This window comes from Rhamphochromis longiceps, linkage group LG4, assembly GCF_057381845.1.
Source record: "Rhamphochromis longiceps isolate RC_006_pf linkage group LG4, R_longiceps_female_GT1.1, whole genome shotgun sequence".
NCBI classification, from domain to species: domain Eukaryota; kingdom Metazoa; phylum Chordata; class Actinopteri; order Cichliformes; family Cichlidae; genus Rhamphochromis; species Rhamphochromis longiceps.
Genome location: NC_140560.1, coordinates 9157788 through 9178820, shown reverse-complemented (window position 1 = coordinate 9178820; position 21033 = coordinate 9157788). Strand labels below are relative to the sequence as shown.

General features: G+C 38.0%; 2 protein-coding genes across 2 annotated transcripts in view; both read right to left on the bottom strand.

The window, feature by feature from the left end:
- The window catches only part of abat (4-aminobutyrate aminotransferase), a 28924-nt gene extending 14403 nt beyond the window's left edge, over positions 1-14521 (bottom strand). The window contains exons 1-4 of the mRNA XM_085403119.1: positions 14399-14521; positions 2639-2781; positions 1123-1220; positions 962-991 (exon numbers count right to left, since the gene is read on the bottom strand). Coding sequence (XP_085259245.1) covers positions 962-991; positions 1123-1220; positions 2639-2708 — 198 coding nt within the window. The 5' untranslated portion in view covers positions 2709-2781; positions 14399-14521. The remainder of the gene's footprint in view (positions 1-961; positions 992-1122; positions 1221-2638; positions 2782-14398) is intronic.
- A 2236-nt stretch (positions 14522-16757) lies between these two features.
- The window catches only part of pdxdc1 (pyridoxal-dependent decarboxylase domain containing 1), a 34150-nt gene continuing 29874 nt past the window's right edge, over positions 16758-21033 (bottom strand). The window contains exon 23 of the mRNA XM_085403118.1: positions 16758-19410. Within this exon, the coding sequence (XP_085259244.1) occupies positions 19139-19410 (272 nt within the window). The 3' untranslated portion in view covers positions 16758-19138. The remainder of the gene's footprint in view (positions 19411-21033) is intronic.

Below are 21033 nucleotides of genomic sequence, written 5' to 3'. Positions count from 1 at the left end.
GGCTCTATAAGAAGCATTTGAAAGTCCTGGAGTGGCCTAGCCAGTCTCCAGACCTCAACCCCATAGAAAATCTGTGGCGGGAGTTGAAAGTCCGTGTTGCTCGGCGACAGCCCCAAAACATCACTGCTCTGGAGAAGATCTGCATGGAGGAATGGGCCAAAATACCAGCTACTGTGTGTGCAAACCTGGTAAAGACCTATAGTAAACGTTTGACCTCTGTTATTGCCAACAAAGGTTATGTTACAAAGTATTGAGTTTTATTTTTGTTATTGACCAAATACTTATTTTCCACCCTGATTTACGAATAAATTCTTTACAAATCCTACCATGTGGATTCATGGATTTTTTTTTTCACATTCTGTCTCTCACAGTTGAAGTGTACCTCTGGTGCAAATTACTGACCTCTGTCATCATTTTAGGTGGGGGAACTTGCACAATCGGTGGCTGACTAAATACTTTTTTGCCCCACTGTATCATGTTATTAAAATGCAATATACTAAAAAATGTTCAGTTATTAATGTACAAACATAATCAGTGAAATAATTTCCAAAAAAAATATGCAACCCCTGAAAAACACACACACAAAAAAAAAAAAGACCAGTTCACCAGTTTCCAATGCCAACTTTTGTTCAATAAATATTTTCTGCATATCCACCAACAGCAGCCAGCTTGTTATAGCCTGAACATGATTAAAAATATTGAAATTTGTTCAGGTATTTCTTTTAGATTACAAAGTTGCTGAACATCTTGCAAATGTGATGACTGCATAATTTTTGCCAGCGGTTGTAGGAGATCAGTATCCAGAACCAGTATCAACCGAAACAAGGCATTCAGTAAAAACAAATAAATAAACTCATATATAAAAGGATGGAGAAGTACTCTTGTTGTATTTATGCTGTTGTAGACAATCATGCTCAACTGTAAGTAGCAGAAACCACAAATACTAACACACACATCTCACCTGTATTTGTCCCAGTTGTTTCATCAGCTCCTAGAAATAGAAAGAGAGAGAAAAGCTTTTGATTGCAATAAATGTGTCTGTGTGTGTGTGTGTGTGTGTGTGTGTGTGTGTGTGTGTGTGTGTGTGTGTGTGTGTGTGTGTGTGTGTGTGTACACCATTACTTGTGATCGTGGACCAGGGACTGTAGTTGTCATGGAGGGTCCATCGTAGTCAAACTCCACCTGTGTCTTTGCTGCTGCTTTGCTGACATATCTGCAACCTTGTGGAGAAACCACAAAAAAGTTCATAAATGTGTGGGTGTGAGGGGTGTAATATTTGGTACTTATTTTGTGGTCATGTCCTGGTGTTTTACATGTGGTGCCAGCCATGATAGAAACAAATAAAGTGCTGGCAACTTTTGCTTCTTTGTTATGATTTTTTAAAGGCAAATATACTCTAATACTGTCCCTAACTATGTCCTCTGTCCTGGATAAGCTCAGGGCAGCTTGGGAGCAAATAAGGAAATTTATATTTTTCCATAGTTATATCTCAAACAACTATACAACAAAATCCATAGTATCTGCCCCGACCGTTACAGTGTCCTCTATCCCGGTAACTCTGACTCACAGTTGAAAAACAAGATAAGCCCAGAAACTAGTTCTTACTGGTTCTGGACAATTTGGGGTCATCTTTACTGAGCTAGCGGTTACAGCAACAAGTTCTGTGAACTGAAATAGCTCATCTCATGGATGACTAGGCTGTTAGTTGATCTACTATCAAACAAGCAAAGATAAGGTTTAAAGCTCATATCAGTGCTCCGCTGGACATTTATACCAACCGTTTATGAAGCAGTTGCAGGTGAACACTTTCTTGAGATAAATTTAGTTGCTCCAAAACACACATTTATATATAGTTAGTCCACACGCTTGGGAACAGCAACACTTTTTTGTGATTTTGCTTCTGCACACAACCAGACTGGAATTAAAATGAACAAAATAAGTCTGTACTTCAATCACATCTTGAAGGGCAGAGCTTCAACTTTAAATCCACAGTTGTTGTAATGCATTAATTATTTATAGCATATTATACAGTCTAGACAGCTTCCTCTTTCACATTGTTTTACTATATAAAACAGCCTTTATGGAGACGCCTGTCACAAATCCAGTTTATCGGATAACGGCAGCTGTCTGTAGACAGATTTTGCCAACGCAATAGTGTCCCATGTGTAGTGAATAATTTACTTGTTACTCAGATTTACAGTAGTATGTCTGGCTTCGTGGTTATGGACAGAAGACCTTTGACACACCACTCAGTCACTCATCTTGGAAAAGCACAAACATGTGTATTGATAAGCACATCCTCCTTCGGTTTAAACATTTACACTGATTACACAATGCTATTCTGCTTTCACTGCTTTACCCATGAGAGGTATTAAAATTGTATTTTCAGATGAGACATTTCAACTAAAAAAAATCATCTGAAAATTCTTAAAGTCACTTTGAAATAAGCAATACATTCCTCACATGTGGAAAAGCTTAGCCTATTAGCTGTGGCACTAATATGGCTGGAAGAATAAGATTAATTTACACAATGGTCCAAACAGTTTTAAGACACTCTCCAACACTGGTAACACATCTTTACCTACTGAATGTTATATCCTGACTAGAAAACAAGGATCTGGTGTAGTGCTAGATTTACCTGAAGCACTGAGCCACACGTTTTTCTGCAGAGAGAAAGCCAGCTGACGACGGATCAAGGAGGTTGCCATGGCAAAAAGCCACAGTCAAAAAGTGTGAGAGACAGGCAAAAAGTGTGCTCAGCTTCTAACGTCTCCAAGTCACCTATAAAAACAAAGGAAAGAAAGAGGGAAAGGGGAAGAAGGGGGAAGGGGGGATCAGAGAGAGCAGAGAGGTGCAAAAAAGCAAACAAAAAAAAAGCACATTAACTTTATTAAATAAACAAGAATGTGGCATCTGTCACAGCAGAGGAGTCAAAAGTGTAGGTTTTTTACAAAGTCATTCTAGCAGCAAGTCTCATATCTATGCAATCTTGGATTAAATCCTGGGGTATCTTGAAGCCACTATCTAAAAGAATGGAGAGAGAGCCAAAACTCTTTAATTTAATAATCACCAGAACATAAAAACAAACACGGGGTAGAGAATGACCAATCAAAATAATTGCAAATGGCTTCAAATAGTTTGTGATTTTGAACCAAAATGAGGTTTTTCAGTGACTTCACATCCAGTGATGGGTGAGTATTCCCCTTTATCCCTAAACTATGCTTCTTCTGTGGAAACCTGTGAAGCATTCTTTCCACACCCGACCATATTTAACTGAATTCTGTAGGACCCCAGCCTCGCTGTACACATATAAAAGTATTTTTTCCTTCTCCTTACCAAACCCCTCCCACACACAAGTGTTTGTGTCGTTACTTCCAGTGCCACACTCTGCTTGACCTGTCTACAGTGTAACACATTCCAAAGCAATGTGTTACTGTAAACACATTACATTCTTCAGTAAAGTAGTAACATATTACGTATTAAATTTAGTAATTACATTACAGTTACAATTATGTGAATATGAGCTCTTGAGTTGTTTGCACACTACTGGATGGAAAAAAGAAAATCAAATATAAATGTTATTTTTAAGTCAAGCGACAGCACTGGATTCACCGCTGACATCAGGTGAACTCCAGTAAGCCCTGGAAAGTATGCTCAATAATAAGGCTGCAGGTCCAGATGGATTTCCAGCAAAGAATTCTGGCAGCAGTGTTCCACACAATGTTACAGGAAATATAAGAAAATGGCAGACTACCAACAAATATGAATTCTGCCAACGTCTCCTGCTAAAACCAGGCAAAGACCCTGTTCTTCCCACCAGCTATTGTCCAATATCCCTTATCAAGGTTGACATGAAAATAATCTGCAAAGCTCTCTCAAAGAAATTAGAGAAGAAAACCTCCCTCATAATATATCCTGACCAAACTGGTTTCATAAAAGTCATCAACAGATACATGTAGATCACTTAATTTAATAGACTATTCGTGCAGTAAAAACATTGAAACCACAATATTGTCTCTAGATGCAGAAAAAGCGTTTGACAGAGTGAACTGGAAATTTTTATTTACACCTGCCCCTGCGGAGGTCCTTCTAGGGCTCTCATGGTCCACTAGATGTCTGTGGCCTGGATCTCTTCCATGCCTGCTTAATGTCCTGGGGGCTATGGCTACCCAGACCTACTATTAGACAGTGGTGATTTACTGGGAACACTATATTATATTCATATAGTATTATTCAAGGGTGTTTGAGAGTTTGATGATGTTAAAATTTGGGCAAGCCCACTACCAGAAGAACTTTTTGTTAAAATATTTGTTATTTTTTAAGGTAGAGAGTAGCACTTTAACTACTATGACAATAGTATTCTATGATAAAAAGAACTAAGGGTAGAGTGAGGCAAAGGCAGGGATGGCTGTATGCACTTTCTCCTCATTCATCATGTGTTATGTAACACTGTCTGCAGGAACAGGAAAAATCCAGTTATCTGCTTTCACAGGCTAGGAAACCTTGGCGCTTGCACACTGCAAGCACAACATACAAAGACATGCATGCACAGACAGACGGTTTCTTGGCAACGCCTCATGAACTGGAAAAAACTGGTTTTGATTGTGAAAGTTACACAAGACTGCATCTTCATATGCCAAGGGGGAGAAGAAGTTCACAGTTTGCACTGTAATAAGCTGAAATCTGAACTCAACAGGAATTCAGCAGCACTACTGTCAAATGAAATAGTTAAAATCATATGGACTTTAGTTGTGGATTATTAATTTATGTTGAGGCCCCATTCATAATAATGCTAAGTAAAAGTAATTATGGGAAGTTTTACTTTCCTGGGTTACTGAGACAAACAAACATGTTTAAAGTTGTTCAGAAATATCTCCTTTGAGCACTTGATGCAATCGAGGCTGTTAACAAGTGGTTCAGATGCTCTTTAAACACTGTAACTGTTCATTTACTTTCCTAGTCAAGCGCTGTGCAGGTGTTGTTCACATAAAAGTAAAATACATGACTATCACAGGTTCATGTTGTTCAGTCATTGCTATTTCCCAGTGACAAGAACCAAGTTAAAATGCAACTGACATTACCACCCTGTCACTATGGCAACAGCCCAGGCGCTAAATGAATATAAAGACACATTTGTATGTTTCTTGTTTCCACTGAGTAAGATTACAGAAGTGGGGCATATAATATTTCTCCTCATAATTGACAAATTTTGACAAATTTATGCCATGCAACAATCACTTTAAGTTTAATTAGCATTTGTTGAACATGAAAACCACATTGATCAGATTGATTTTATTTATAAAGCCTCCTTACATATGAAGAATCCCAGATCCAATGAACTCTATGAAACAATCATTTGTTAAAAATTCATGGAAGAATTTTTAACAAACATAAAAACATAAAAAGCCATAAGGGTGTTCTACTTTATTCTGGGGAACAAATGATTTTGTCAGAAAAATTAAATCATAGAACAAGAGTAGCTGGTGTTTGACATGCTTCCAACTGTGATGTCTGCCTTCTGTGTATGCATGTCTGTGTCTGTGTCTGTGCCTGTGCGTGTGCGTGTGTGTGTGTGTGTGTGTGTGTGTGTGTGTGTGTGTGTGTGTCAACGATAGGGTTTTAAACCAGTGACCAGTGATCAGTAGAGTGAAGATATTTGCCCTGGTCATTATTTTAAAAACCTGCACAAGCAAACTGGGAAACATATACACTATGTACTGTTGGATGATTTCAACTCTGTGAATATCCATTCATTTTTCTGTATAGGTCAATCTATTTTTCCCTTTCTGTATCCAAAATGTAAATTAGCACTAATGTTGTTCAGAGCTTTGGTGGCAGAAACCAGTGTTAATCCTGTTAATGCCGCAGTAATATCAGGTAATGGAAGTGTGAGCAAACCTTTTTGTTTATGCATTTTTTTTTAAAGAATGGGAGTGGTGATTCTATATGAGATATTTTTGGTCCCACTCAGTAGTAAAATTAAAGTTCAATTCAATTTTATTTTATTTATAATAACAACAACAGTCGCCTCGAGGTGCTTAATATTGTAAGGTGAAGACCTTAATTGTTCTACAATAAACCTATAGGAAGGAGTAATATGTGTGCAATAAAATGTGCAGTAAAATCCAAACAAAATACCAAAACACTGCACAACAAATCAATAAAATTATTTTATAAAAGGCAATGAAAAAAGTTAAACGCTGAGTTATTCAGAGTCAAACGCAGAGGAATAAAATTTAAAAAAAGAGTTTTAAAACAGGCAGTAATTGGGCCATCCTAACATGGGCAATGAGCTCATTCCACAAATTCGGGATAATACCTGAAAAAACTTGTTCATCCAGGTTTTAAGGACTCCTACAGATGGAGTCAGTGGTGCTGATGCATTAAAGGTCTTAAAACTGATCAAATATTCAAAAATGAACAGGAAGCCAGTGGAGGGACAATGGGATGTGTTTATGCTTGTGAGTACCAGTTAAGAGAAAAACTGCAGCATTTTGGATTGACCAAAGAAAACATTGCAACATAAAGTGCATTATAATAGTCCAATTGCATTGTTATCAGAGCATGAAGGAGATGCTCAAAAACTTAAAATAATAATGTGGATTTGGTTCTGGATATTGGACTAAAGTGATAAATGCTTTAATGAAAGAATCTATCTTATCTAGTTTAAAATTACAGTCTTGTTTCACACCAAGGTTTGTTACTGTGAGTTTAGCTGCAGAGGACCAAGTCCAAGAGAGGAGCAGCACAGGCACTGCTGGGTCAGAACATAATGACATCATAAAGCTTTCCATGTTTTCATCCATCTCCCCTAAACCATTACTGGAGTGTTTAAGGGAGACATTTCTTTTTATAGGCATGCGTGCCAGGCACATAGAAATGTGGAAGGCCATCTTTTAAAATTTAAAAAAAAAAAAAATCAATGCCAGGCACTGAAGGTAAAGGGAAAAAAGGATTAGCCAGAGAACTGATCATTGTGGGACTCCATATGACATAGATCACCAAGATGGTAAGAAGGTTCTATGTGTTAAAAGAACCTAAACCACTCTAAGGCTATACCTTTAAGGCCCACATAGTGTTTTAATGAACCATGAGTGTGGTCTATTGTGTCTAAAGCAGCAGAGCACAAGAAAGTCAAAGTCACTTAAAAAGTAGTAAAAGATCATTAAGAATTAATAAAAATACAGATTTTGTGCTTAAGACGACTTTAAAACCAGTTTGGGAAACATCCAGAAACACAATCTAATGTTTAAGAGTACAGTTTTCTCTTAAATATTTGAAAGAAAAGGGAGCTTCAAAATAGGTTTTTAAATCAGAGAATATACTGCTGGAGTTGTTTGAAATAAGTAGGCATGACATCAAGTGAGACTGCTGTTAATGGTTACCAAGAAGAGAACTCCAGCAGAACCAGCTATCCGTTGTGACTAGCAGGAACCAGCTATGTTAAAAATGAACTCTGCCAAAATTATTTCAAGACTACACCAATGACTCATCCAGGAGGTAACAAAAGAACCCAGAGAAACATCTAAAGAACTAGACGTCTCAGTTGGGTCATAATTTAACAATAAGAAACAGTTCAGTCATCAGCTTAAACCCTGAAGGGTTATGCAGACAATGATCCAAAGGTCACCAGAATGTCCACCTGTGAAGCGTAAGAAAACCCACCAAAAAACAAAACCAAACTGTTCTCCAGAACATCTGAATTATATTTACAGTTTTTGTGTGATTGTTTGTTTGTTTTGCCTAAACCTGCAGCATTTCTGCCCTGTCCTTAAACAAACTGAACTTACTTTGACAACAAATCTGTTGTGTGTGCGGTGGTACTATTGAATACAGCAGCTAAGAAATCCAAAGCACAGCTACTAACACTGAATGTATCTAATGAAACTGTAAATATATGAAATGTTTTTGTTCTGAGCACCTAAAATACTACATAAGGCTGTGGTATGAATTCTGAAACAGAACAAGGACCTCTATGAATTCTGAAGTCAGTATACACCTACTCACAAAAAGATACATCCTCTGATTAAGGTAAATACCAACTGTCACATCCATGTTAGCATCAACAACAAAGTAAATGTTACTGTTAACTGCACCGCCTCCAAATATCATGTAAATTTGTATTTTAATCTCTGCATGCCGCCACGGTGGTGGTGTACAAAGGATTGTTTTAATACTTGGATGAAAATGCAATCGATGGAGTCTAGTCTAGCGGGCTTAAGACTTTTGCACAGCAATGTATACAATATAGATTATAGCTATGGGCTAGAGTCCCAAGAAACTTAACTTAACATTCTCTGCAGATTCTCTGCTGACACCTTATTCCCTCCTCTGCACCACAAACCATCTCTACCTAGCCTCACTAGCTTTCTCTCCAAAATGCTTGACCTGAGTTGTCCTTCTGATATACCCATTTCTAATCTTGGTCATTCTCAGGGAAATTCTTAGCATCTTCAAATCTGCTACCCCCAGTTCTGCCTCCTGTTATTTTGTTACCACAGTCTTTAAACCATATATCATAGCATATCTCACTCCCATCTTGTAAACTTTCCCTTTAAATCTTGCTGGAATCCCTCTGTCACAAATCATCCCTTACACTTGTCTCCGCCCACTCCATCGTGCCTGAAATCTCCTCTTCATCTCACTTGTGCACTGTCTATAGTTTCACTATGCTAGTATTCTATTTGTAAATCAAGATCTTCAAAGTTCAAAATGTTAACCCATTGAGAGAACAGCTCGACACTATGTTATGTAAAAAAAGGCCAGGCAAACCAACTGTGTTAAGTACTTAAGAAATCAGAGGGCATTAATGTTTGGGGGTTCCAAGTCATTCCATGTCAAATCATCCAAGTCTTCTGCTCAACCTTCTGGTGTGTTAGTCGACTTTCAGACCTCTGCAAGCTGTTTGAACACAAATATCTCAAAGACTCTTAAAGAAAAAAGGCCTTAAATTGGGATCCCCCCACTGACATGACCGCTGTTGCACCGGGAAAACCTCCACCCGCCCCACTCCTGCTAAACAGTTGACAACAGATTTAAGAGCGACAGGACTCGGTGCTGCTGAATCTTTGATTCTATTTATTGTTTGCTGAGTTTTACTTATTTTATATGCTGGAATATGCAGAAAATAGGTTTAAATATTAAACTAATGTCTTAAGTGAAAGACTGCTGCATATAATTTCATATTTGCTTAATGCAAAGTGCATAAAGTTAAAAGATTAAAACTCATAAAACAATTTTTTAAAAGAGACTTTTTCATTTGAGCCAATTTTATATGATGGATTATGCATAAGAAATAGAACTGGGCTGAAAGGTCTATTGCTTTATATATATATATATATATATATATATATATATATTTTTTAAATTACAGACTACACAGTGGCTCATTCAGAGGAAGAAATGATGTTGACCTGCTGACTTTATAAACCATTACAAAATCATTACAATTATGTCGTACACTCACAGCTGATTGATAAACCAGCAACCATAAAACCAGACTATATATGACTGCAGAAACAAGCCATAATGCAATCACGCACATGCATTATTACACGCATTGCAATCTATTTTGTGATCTCATTTGAGAGGCAGCGAGCACCTAATGCAGTAACACTTTAGGCTGAAATGAAAGTGATCATCACCATCACCCTCTCCTCTTTGTGTTGTTCATTGAGCCCCTGAGACAATTAGTAAGGTAACAAAGTTGTTGTTTTCCTGATGGAGCCAGAAACAGAGTTTTTACAGAGTTATGGCTTTCTTTGGAAAACTGTCAGGTTACAAAATCAATATATGAAAAACACAGGCTTTGACATTAAAATGTATTGACTCAAAGAACAGCTACAGCTTCAATCTCTGTTGGGATGCTGAATTGCTTAACTACCCAACAAAACTTTCACAAGCCAATCACAATCCCTTATCCTATTAAATAAAATCAAACTTGCAAAGATGGAACCTTATACCATTTTTAAATCTAAACACAAAGATTATCGCTGTCAACATGAATATCCTCCCCTGCCTTTCATACATCCTTGAATCCTATCGGTAGACATACAGTAAGCGATAATCAGTTTAGCAATTGGGACAAATGGATTATCTGGCAGGGAAAGAAACCTAGAATCAGTTTCAGCGTGTTGCAGCTGGGAAAAGAAAGAAGGGATGGCTCTACCATGCTGAAGAAGCTACTACCTTGCAGCACAATCAATTCCTCTACTTCATTGGTGCTGTGGAGATCAGGGAAATTATTTTACTGCTATTGTTAATAATCATCATCATCATTACGATTGCACTAATAATATAATCTACAGTGTTGATATTGCATTCAGATGTTTAAACTAGAGATGGCACGATACCACTTTTTTATGTCCGATACCGATATCATAAATTTGGATATCTGCCGATACCGATATGAATCCGATATAGTGTGTTTTAATCAACAAAACTGTTTTTTTTTAAATATCTTGCTGCATTTTGTATAAGTTCATACTCAAGTTTAAAACAACAACTACACTAAAGCTATTCTGTTATACCTGTATGCAAAAAAAACCCAAAAATAAATAAATAAAAAATAGGGAACCACCCCTCACGCTCCACCTCATGATGCTTAATCGACGTAATCAACCTTAATTTGATGCAGTGTGAAAAAAAAAATGCACAGAAATAAATTATTTTTCAATATATTAAAATATTAAATAGATTCAACATCTTTCTTCAACAAAATTGCAGACTGCACAGATGGTACCTTCCCAAAGGAAAAAGTACTATAGCTTACTAGGGTATATATATTAGACTTAATAGTTACTATATACAGTAATGGACTTCTATTCATTTTGCATTAAATTAAAACTTTGGGTGTCAGATAATTATTTATTAAAAGCTAGACATTTTAAATGAGAATAAGAAAGAAAAGTATGTCTTTGTGATCCCCTTTTCCCTGTTAATGCCCTATCGGCCCCCCTGGCTAAACTTTGCTAGATCCGCCCCTGCACAGTTACCAATGTCAGCTACGTAAAAAAAGATCCTGGTGTAGAAAGTAATATTAAATAAATTCTAACAACAGCTTATCAAGCTTAAACGTGCTGCTGTTGTTTATCCGCTGGTTTCCTCTTTCTGGTGCAAAGTGGGCCAAAAGCAAACAAGAGAGACGGACTCACGACAGAAAAGCCGATCAGCTGATCATTAAGCAGTTTCATGATTGAAGTAGCAGCAAGAGAGGGAGGGGGAGAGAAGAGGCAGTCGCTCCATATATCCTTTGTTAAGCTTAACGCAGGAATGCTTTACAAACATTCAGAGATGGACTGACACACTTGCTTTACTTCTCTCGGGATAACTTTGTCGGAGATGAAATGCCGGGTTGCTAGCGACGCTCCAAATGCTATCCAGACCACCAACAGGTCCTGCATGCCACAGCCGCTCTATCACGTGATGCATACTGCTCCGACGTGCTAATGTTCTGAGGTGAGTTAGGGCGTGTTGCAAGTTTTGTGAGGTGCTTTCGTGATATTTAATGGATCGGATTACATTTTTTAATTTTTCTCCGATATCCGATCCAGTAATTTAGGTCAGTATCGGACCGATACGTAATATCGGATTGGTCCATCTCTAGTTTAAACATATTGGCACCCAATTAGCCTTTATTACAGGTGCAGTTATAACCACTTTAAACTGTTGAGTTGAATCTATAAGCTTAAATGCTTTTGAATGCTTGTTATAATCTTAAGTGTGTATGTGCTGATTTTGTTGATTCTGACTACACTCTGTGCAAAAGTCAGGCTGACAGGAAATTGCAGGTTTGCAGAGCGTGCTTTTACAGAAGTGCAACGGGTGAGATGACAGAGCATTTAAGGACGACACACACACACACACACTCAGTTAGAGAGAATCATTTATAGGTCATTGTTATTGTGGTTTTGAGAGGTTAATCATGTTGACTTGTAACTGCGGGTTGGAGAAGCGGTAGTCAAAAGGTTGACAGGAAACATCTGCCATGAAGATAGAGACAATGTTCCTTTTCAAACTGTGTTAAAAGTCATTGTGGTTTTGAATTGACGTATGCATATATCGTATCTGATGACGCATGAGGGGGCGTCATTAAATTCAAGCCCTGATGGTATACTAATCAAATGCTTATGCTTTGATTAGTCGGAGATCAGCGCTGTCTGCAAACGGAGCTGGTCCCCCCCCCCCCCACGCGTGTATTTCATTAAAATCAATTGTTTGACCAAGTTCTGGACCATGGTTGTTTGTACTCTCCTTCCTCAATATTTGAACCTTAACAGTGCAATAAAGACTACAAAGTTTAATGGAAGGAAACTACTAACTGAAACTTGAATCCTTACTTAGGACCTGTATTTCATTCACACAAAAGGGTAAATTTCATAGCCTTTTCTTTTTACAGGATGCAGTTTGGAGCAAAACTATTTTTTAAAATATCTTTAATTGCAGAACTATTACGTCCAGAATCATACTCCTGTAAATTTAACAACATCAGAATGAGAGTTCCAAAAAATTAAAAAACCTTGCTTTGAATAAAACTTTAACTAAAGGGATATGTAAACTATACAATACGCTCTCCTTTGCTAACAATGACAATACTTCATTTGTCAAAGAGAAATGGGAGTCTGAGGTGGGGGTTAGACGATCAGAGCAAGCCTGGGGTAGTATTGGCAAATGCCAATGGTCTTCAACTAACAGCTGACTTGGAGAGAGCATTGTTGGAAGACCGTGATGACACATTTCAAAACCCTACATCAAGACAAATATAAGAACCCAAATGTTCAATGTCGGAGACACTGCAGTTTTTATAAGGCTGGAAGATAAGTTGTCTTTTTACTCATTCACAGGTGGAAAACCTTTCTGGGTTATGTCAGATTCAGACACTTCAAGTGTCAAATCTGAAACTGTGACTTCACATATAAAATAATGACTTTTCTTGGTCGTATTTGCCAATCCAACAGATAACAGTATCATGTCTTTGACAGTGATCTTTGTCCCTGCAGTGTCACCCTCTGAGCTAGAAACAACCTGGAAACTGGAAACACATAAACACATTGTGGTAGAACTTTGTATAATAATGTGTGGTGGAAACTTTTTGTACCATTTCTGACTGACGCTGTTCTTAAATAAAGAATTTCAAACAAACAAACAAATAAAGTAAAATGTTAAAATGGACCCTCAAACAGGCAGGCAGTGCTCTCGCATCCATGTTCCAGTTAAAACCTGTGCAGCAGCATTTTGCAAAAGCTGAAGACGAAACAGAAAGAAGTGACTAACCACAACATGCAACAGACGATACTAAGTATCATCTGCATAACACCGGAAAGCAATTTTGTGCTTTCTTAGAATGGAACAGAGGAGCAGCAGATACTTCTTATTCCTATGGAAGTAAGGATGAACTTAGTTTTTAACACACCACTTCAGCATTGATTACGTTTCCTAAATAAGTAATGGGATTTTGATTTATGTTTTGTTATTCATATATATATATATAAAAAAACAATGATACAACCAATATATGTATATCGTTCAGGTTTACTGTTTCTATATACCCAAATTTAAGACCAGATTACATTTTAATATGTCCCGATTCATAAAAGTGATTTACCTGCTTTTATTTTATTGACAGAATGCACATCAGATTTTTGAGCAATCCCAATTTAAAGAAATTATTAAGGAAAAACATCAGAGGAACTTTTTTTTTTCAGCTACTCGTTCGTACATAAAATGTTACACAGACATAACGCGATTATGTTTTCTCTGTTTATCATTGTGATACAAACCTGGACCAATAATCTATAAAATAAAACATTTAAACTCCTTACTTCAGTTATACAGCAAGTATTTATCTAAGAACAACCAGAACAAAATAAATTTGTTAATATAGTGTCTCGTGTCGGTAATGATAGCGAGTAACACCTTATTTTATATATCGTTATTCTGATAACCTTTAAATTCGTTCATGTCGCAGTACATGTTTGATGCTTTTAGGAGTCGCTGTGAAGAGTCCTGATTTGAATACATGTAAACAAGGTATTGATTACACGGCCGCCCTTTGCTGCAGACTGGAGTTGCCATAAACCAGGACAATAAAGACAGTATGTGTGTGCTATTGGCATTCCGCTCTTCTGAAAAATCTGGATCCCACTGGTTCTGGCTGGTTCACACAGAGATTAGAGGTTCATAAATCGTAATAGGCTGGCCAATCCAAACTAGTAATATGTTAAAATGAGACAGACGTTTCATTAAAAGCTATCCAGTCGAGGCTGCTGCGGGCTGCTGCAGATCCCAGTGCACTGACGTTTAACAGACCTGACAGAATCACGATGTGCCAGTTCCACAGCGATTGTGATCTCATCTAAGCTACCCATGTGAAAATGATAAAGGCTTTGAGAACACTTACTGATGATCCAGTGACAACAGCAAGATCCACACGCAAAACTGCCGGCACCACTGCTGTTGCAAAGAAGCAGTCTCCTCGATTTCTGCAAAGCCAGAGACTCCGCCCACCCTGACAACATCATCCACCAGGAGCGAGGGCTGCTCCGTACAAGAGGAGGGGCTTATTGTCAGTCCGAGAGAGAGAGAGACCTTGTTTTTTCAATCTAAAGGTACGCTGAGGTGTGTGTTACAAGACGATTATACATTTCGTTGAAATGAAAAATCCCAACAGGATAATTAATTATTGTTTTCAGTGAGAAAAAAAAAAAAAGCTTTCTGAGATCGATGAGATTGGCTGCTATTTAACAGCCAATCAAAAGAGTCTCTGCTGGCACGAGAGTGGAAAAAGGCGTGGAAACGGAAGGACACTGGCATTAATTTATTAATCATCACTGTGTCTTTTTATTGTCTTGTTACGGCAACAATTGGGTGTTGTGTGACTAGGAGAATGAAGTATGTAGCCTAAAGCGCTTTGAGTGCTTCTTCTGGCGTACTGCAGCATAAATAAATAGTGTAAATAAAAGTATATAATTGAGCAAAAAAGCTTGACGTTTTTTGAAGAGCTGAGTTTTGACAAGTTTCTTTAAAAAGTCTTCCTTCCTTTTGAGTTTTGTCACTTCTGTTGTGATTTTGTTCAGCCGTGTTTTGCTTTTCCTAGCTGTCTCCACTTCCCTAATCACCCTTTTGTGTACCGGTGTATATATAGTCGCTGTCTCTTTTTGTCCCCTGTCAGAGTATCAGTTCTGACAGAGAACAACAACAACAGTCCTCCACGCACTTTATATTGTGTGGTAAAGACCTTACAGTTATACCAAGGAAACCCCAATAATCAGATGGCCCCAAATGAGCAAGCACTTGGTGACAGTGGGAAGGAAAAACTACAGGAAGAAATCTTCAGCAGAACCAGGCTCAGGGAGGGGCAGCTGTCTGCTGGGGGTGAGGAGAGGGAGATGGGAGAAAAAGAAACAATTTGGAAGACATTAATAATAACCAATTATTCAATTCAGAGTGGTATATAAAAACAGAAAACTTTTTTTTTAAAAGCTGACCCTTTGGAGGAGCTCATCTCGGTGTGGTTCCAGTTTAACTCAGGAGCAGTCTGTTTATGGGGTGAATGTGATCTGACTTCAGTTTGAACCAACCAACATTGCAAGTCTGAGCTAACAAAAAAAAAAAAAACTTGTGGCAATGTACTATAGATATGAAAAGGTCTGTATGGGCTAGCACTTAGCCGTAAAATGAATGGAAATTCTCCATGTTCTCCAGTAATCCAGAACACAGAACCGTATTCCTGACAGAAGCAAAAGCGAAAGAGTAGGTTTACAAATTGTTAGTGAGACTTGGTTTGATGTATTGTTGCCCCTGGCCCAATGCACTTTTGCCCAATGAGTGGACTGAACATTCTCATGTGGTTAGTAGTGACACATTGTGGTTGGCTTACAGTTCACCTGGATTCTCTGTCCGAAAAGAAACCAAATCACAGGAAAAAAGCTGCCAGGCAGCAGACCACAGAGAACATTCATGGATGTAATGAAGGATGACATGTAGATTGTTGTTGTAACAGAGTAGGAAGATGGAGGCAGATGATCTGCTTTGGCAACCTCTAAAGGTAGCACCTGAAAGAACGTCTGCCCATCTTTATGTCTGAGAAACTCGGCCTCTCAAAGATTTTTTTCCATAATACCCAGTCATGTTACTGACATGCTGCCAGTTACCTGAATTAGTTCCAAAATTATCCTCCAACTGTTTTTAGCATCACTTAGGCCTAGACTAGGCTGTATACAACTGGCTGTAAAATCAAGTAGCCATTCCTGTTATTATTTGAAATCTGCAGTCTGAGGTGCGTAGCTGTCACATTGCAATGTAAGTTCTTTTCACCCAGCAGAGTACGCTGGGTGATTTAAAAAAAAAAAAGAGCTACACAAATCTTCACAGACCCTCACACTCACTGATAATTTATGTCACCCAGACCTGAGCGGATTTTCTGGTGCAGAACATATAATCCCAGTTTTTATTTGCTTTTCCAGACTTTTGTACCCTTGTCTCATCACTTGGAGCGATGATAAATCAGTCCAAAGTATTTCTGAGCGATCACTTACAAAGAATTTGAAGATGGAAAAGAAAAAAAAAAGAATTTGAAGATGGGTGTGGAGTAGTACAGTTAGCTCTAGAAGGACTCTTGTAGAGCTCCAGCGAGCCATAGATGTTTTACTTTACCTCTTATTAATTTCATTCTCTTTCTTCTTTTCATTGACTTTAACTTATTACTCTGTCTGTGACACAGTTAAGACTCGGGTTGAATTACAAATGATCAAGAATCATTAACATGACTACTGCGTTTAATGATCAACTCCCAACTGAACAAAGAAAGACTAAAAATCAGACACAGTTAATCAGAAATTACCCGAACCCTGGACATGTGGTGACAGAAGTTACAACGAAAGAATTTCTGTGCTCAAAAACACCAACAAGAACAAACGAAAAAGATTCCAAACACATCAAACATCTAGACGGTGATGTAATCACATCAAGTTTTCAAGACTTTTTTCAATATAGAAACTTATTTTTGCATTAGAATTGTAACAAAAAACCCAAAACAAAAACAATAAAATTAATCTTCATTTCATTTAAATGCAAAGCAGCAGAACAATAATTATCTAAAGTATAAGTGCAATTAGTTTTTAATCTTCATTCCAACCATTCTTTACTCTTTACAGTAAACCTTCCACCAGCACCGGGCTCAAAGCAACTAAGAAAACATCCAGCTAAATTTAGGGGTTTGACTTTTGTTCTTGCAGAGGCAAAACCACCATGTCATGTTTGCCAGTGATTTATGTCGTTTTATATTGGTAGGGTTGAAGATAAGTGTTGTGACATTAGCTAAATTTCTGTTTCAATAAAGCATCAATAGTGCATCTACCATAAACCTTAGTAAATTATTTTTGTACAATTCATTTAAAAATGTGTCCCCAAAGTAATAGCTGGAAAAATAACCATTTCCTCTCCTGTCACCTAATTTTAATAATAAAATAATAAAACACAAAACCTCTTCATAAATTATTATTTGATGCGCTACTTTAGAGTCAAGGAAAACAATCCATTTTGTAAGTAGTAGAAAATGCATACAGTATGTTCAAGTAGCCCGTAAGTAAGAGTAAGACATAAGATACAGGCAACCAGTGAAACTGAAAAAACAAAGCACCCTAACCCCGATTGTCCCTCTGATATAGTACTTACATTTTAAGGATAATATTTTGGAGAGAAGAGTATTCTCCCTCATACAGTGAATACCTGAGGCAAAGCTTCTCTGTGGCAGAAGCCCACTTTTTGCTCAGGTTCCATTATTGTGTAAAAAGTAGTTTTCTAGTGTAGTGTTTACACTTTTGCTTGGCAAGTGAAAGTTTGCTGGTTCAATTCCAGCTGGACACACATATACCCTTTGAGACTGAGTCAGGAAAGGCATCTGGCATACATCGCTCTGTAGCAACCCCTTGTGGTAAGAGATGAGTCAAAAGTACATTTTGTGAATAAAAACGGGAACATCTCACATGTCCCATAATCAGATTCTGCTTCACACAGCTCTGGCTAATGTACACTATGTTTGTTAATAGGGTAAATGTTTCTATAGAAAAGATTGTTTACTGTTGTAAAATTCAACTTGACTCTTACTGTATGTTAATGCGCACATGAATGTTTGAAGGCAATATATCAGTTGGTATTTTACATATGCATATCATGCATATCATTTGCTTCAACCATTCACAGTAAGGGGGTCAAAACTAACTTTAAGCTGCTTGATTTCCAGAGTTCTAAGAAATATTTTGTTTAAAATCTGAAACGAAATCTATAATATGGCTGCTCCTCTGCTCTGTAATTAAACACCAGATGAATCAGCTGACAGAAACTCCAGCCCGTCCCCCGTTTGATAGAAAAATCTACACTAAAACGTTATAATCAACTGACAGGTAGCACCGATGACTGCCTCAGCTGATCATAATTCAATGCACCTACATCTGATGGAAAACACTCAACAGTCATTTTGAATTTGATGACAGCAACATAACTTGGAATTTGGCACAGGTTCATACTGAGTAGCATCCCAGCTTCTTTTAACAAAATCTGTAAATGTCTGGGAAACGAGGAGGCTTGACCTTTGGGAGACGAGAGCTGCCCTATTCTTGTCTGAAAGAAGAGTATCTGCTCAACAGTCCTGGGGTTGTCTTTGCTGTATTTTCTGTTTGTTCTGAACTGTTTGGAATGCTAGCCACAGAGATATTCTCAAATTGCTCCATAATTTTAGAGTAAAGCTGTTTTTTGCAGATTGGTGAACCTCTGTCCATGTTTACTTCAGAGAAACTTTGTCAATCTAAGAAGCTCTTTTCATACCCAGTCATGCTACTGAATTGTTGTCAGTTAATTACTGCAGTTGCAAGTTATCCTGCTTTGTGTCACTTTTCCAGACTTTTGTTGCCCTATCTCAGCTTGAGACACGTTGCTGCCATTACATTTAAAATGAGCTAGCATTTTTCTTGAAATGATATATTCTCAGTTCAAACATTTGACATGTTTTCTGTGTTCTGAGTTTGAGATTTGCAAATCATTGCATTCTGTTTTTATTTACATTTTACACAGTAACTTTTTTTAAAGCATCTTTTAGGCTGGTTGCTCTAAGATGGTTAGAAAACCTGCAGAAACAGTCATCCTATCTTGTGCTCCCTTCTGCCTCTTGGCCTTCAGGGTGCATCTCTTCTGAGGCTTCCAAGTCATCGATCTCAGAAGACGACTTCAGGTTTTTCTCTGGTACCAAATCGCCTGAGGTGTGATGTGGCATCTCTGGTGTAGGTGGAGAGATCGGAGGGTTGATGCTGCTGCCGATCCCAGTAGGATTTTCCTCCTGGAATGTTGCCTCAGCCTGTGTGCAGCTGGTTTCAGTCGAATCTGTGCTCGCGCCTGCACGTCGAAATAACTTCTGACCTGTGGCACAAGGCAAGTGTGATGTACAACACAAATCAGTACCTGCTGATTTCATGAAAACACTAAACTGGTCAAGATATAAACCTGTAAGCTCTCTAACGATGAAAAGTAGATCTTTCAAAGAGAAGAAGCTATTCTTTAAGAGAGAAATGGACTAAATATGCTGAGACCAAATGCAAAGTACTAATGGGCTCCATGAAATCATGGTCATGTGGATTTACTTTTCGAGGTGAAACTTTCAAAAACTACTGAAAGCATTCAGTGACAAAAATATAAACCAAAATAATAGAAACAACAAAGATTACCATGACATGCAAACTTGTGGGTTTGCTCATCAAAATGCTCTCAGAATGAAAAAGTCATCTTGTATCTATTTTTATCCAGACGGTGCTGTGAAGCTTTCAGCGCCTCTGCTAGATTTCGATTGCTTCCTCAAAGTCCTTTTTCCGGCTCTTGTACTTGTGCCTCTGCTATGCTTTCTGGATGTTCTCCACTGTGTCCAAATGGTGACATAGGAGACATGAATTTGTATATCATGTTGGACAAAGCTTGTGATGGTATGGCTGTTTAATGCACTAAGCTGGTGTACAATGCCATGAAGAGGGTAAAACATCCTCTTCTTTTTGCCGCTTGAAAGTATGTAAAGTGTTCTCCCTCAGACAGACCAGCATGTTTATAGACCTCTCTATTTACAGTCTGACACTGAGATGATTTCATGGGAAAACAACCCTGTGAATGTCACATATAACTAAAAAAAAAGGTTTTCTCCTTGTCCTGACAGTTCAATTCAATTCAATTCAATTTTACTTATATAGCGCCAAATCACAACAAAAGTCACCTCAAGGTGCTTCATAGATACAGAGAAAAACCCAACTATCATATGACCCCCTATGAGCAAGCACTTTGACGACAGTGGGAAGGAAAAACTCCCTTTTAACAGGAAGAAACCTCAGTCAGAACCAGGCTCAGGGAGGGGCGGCCATCTGCTGCGACCGGTTGGGGTGAGAGAAGGAAGACAGGATAAAAGACATGCTGTAAGTGCAGACTGAAACCCAGCTCTGTATGTTTACTCTCTATGCAAGTGGTCAGAAACGGGTTTCCAGGAATCTGAAAATTGCACCTGACCTGGAAGTAATCCAGATGCATATGCACACAACCTTGAAATAGAGACGGTCCATATTTAAGTTTTAATAGGCAATGTCTCTAAACTTTGTTACACCTTGTATTGGCAAGAAGACCAATAACATACTGAATCTGTAAAGTAGCTTTGTATGATTGAAAAGAATCATTTTTATTTTACACTACATGCTTTTTATTTGTTCTCATGCTTTTTATTTGTTCTCATGCTTTTTATTTGTTCTTGTTTCTAATGTCTCTGTAAAGCACTTTGAATCACCTTGTTGTTGAATTGTGCTATACAAATAAACTTGCCTTGCCTTGCCTTGCCTTGCTAGCTCCACACAGAGGACAAAGCAAGGCCTGGTTTTAGCACCTTCTTCGTTTAAGTGAACTTTCTTCTAAATTACTGCCTCTGCAAGCAGACTCGAACATCACAGGGGTGAGGCTCCTGGATCTGAAACGGCCAAATAAAGGTCCCTCTCTTTTTGACTCCGCTAGCTTTGA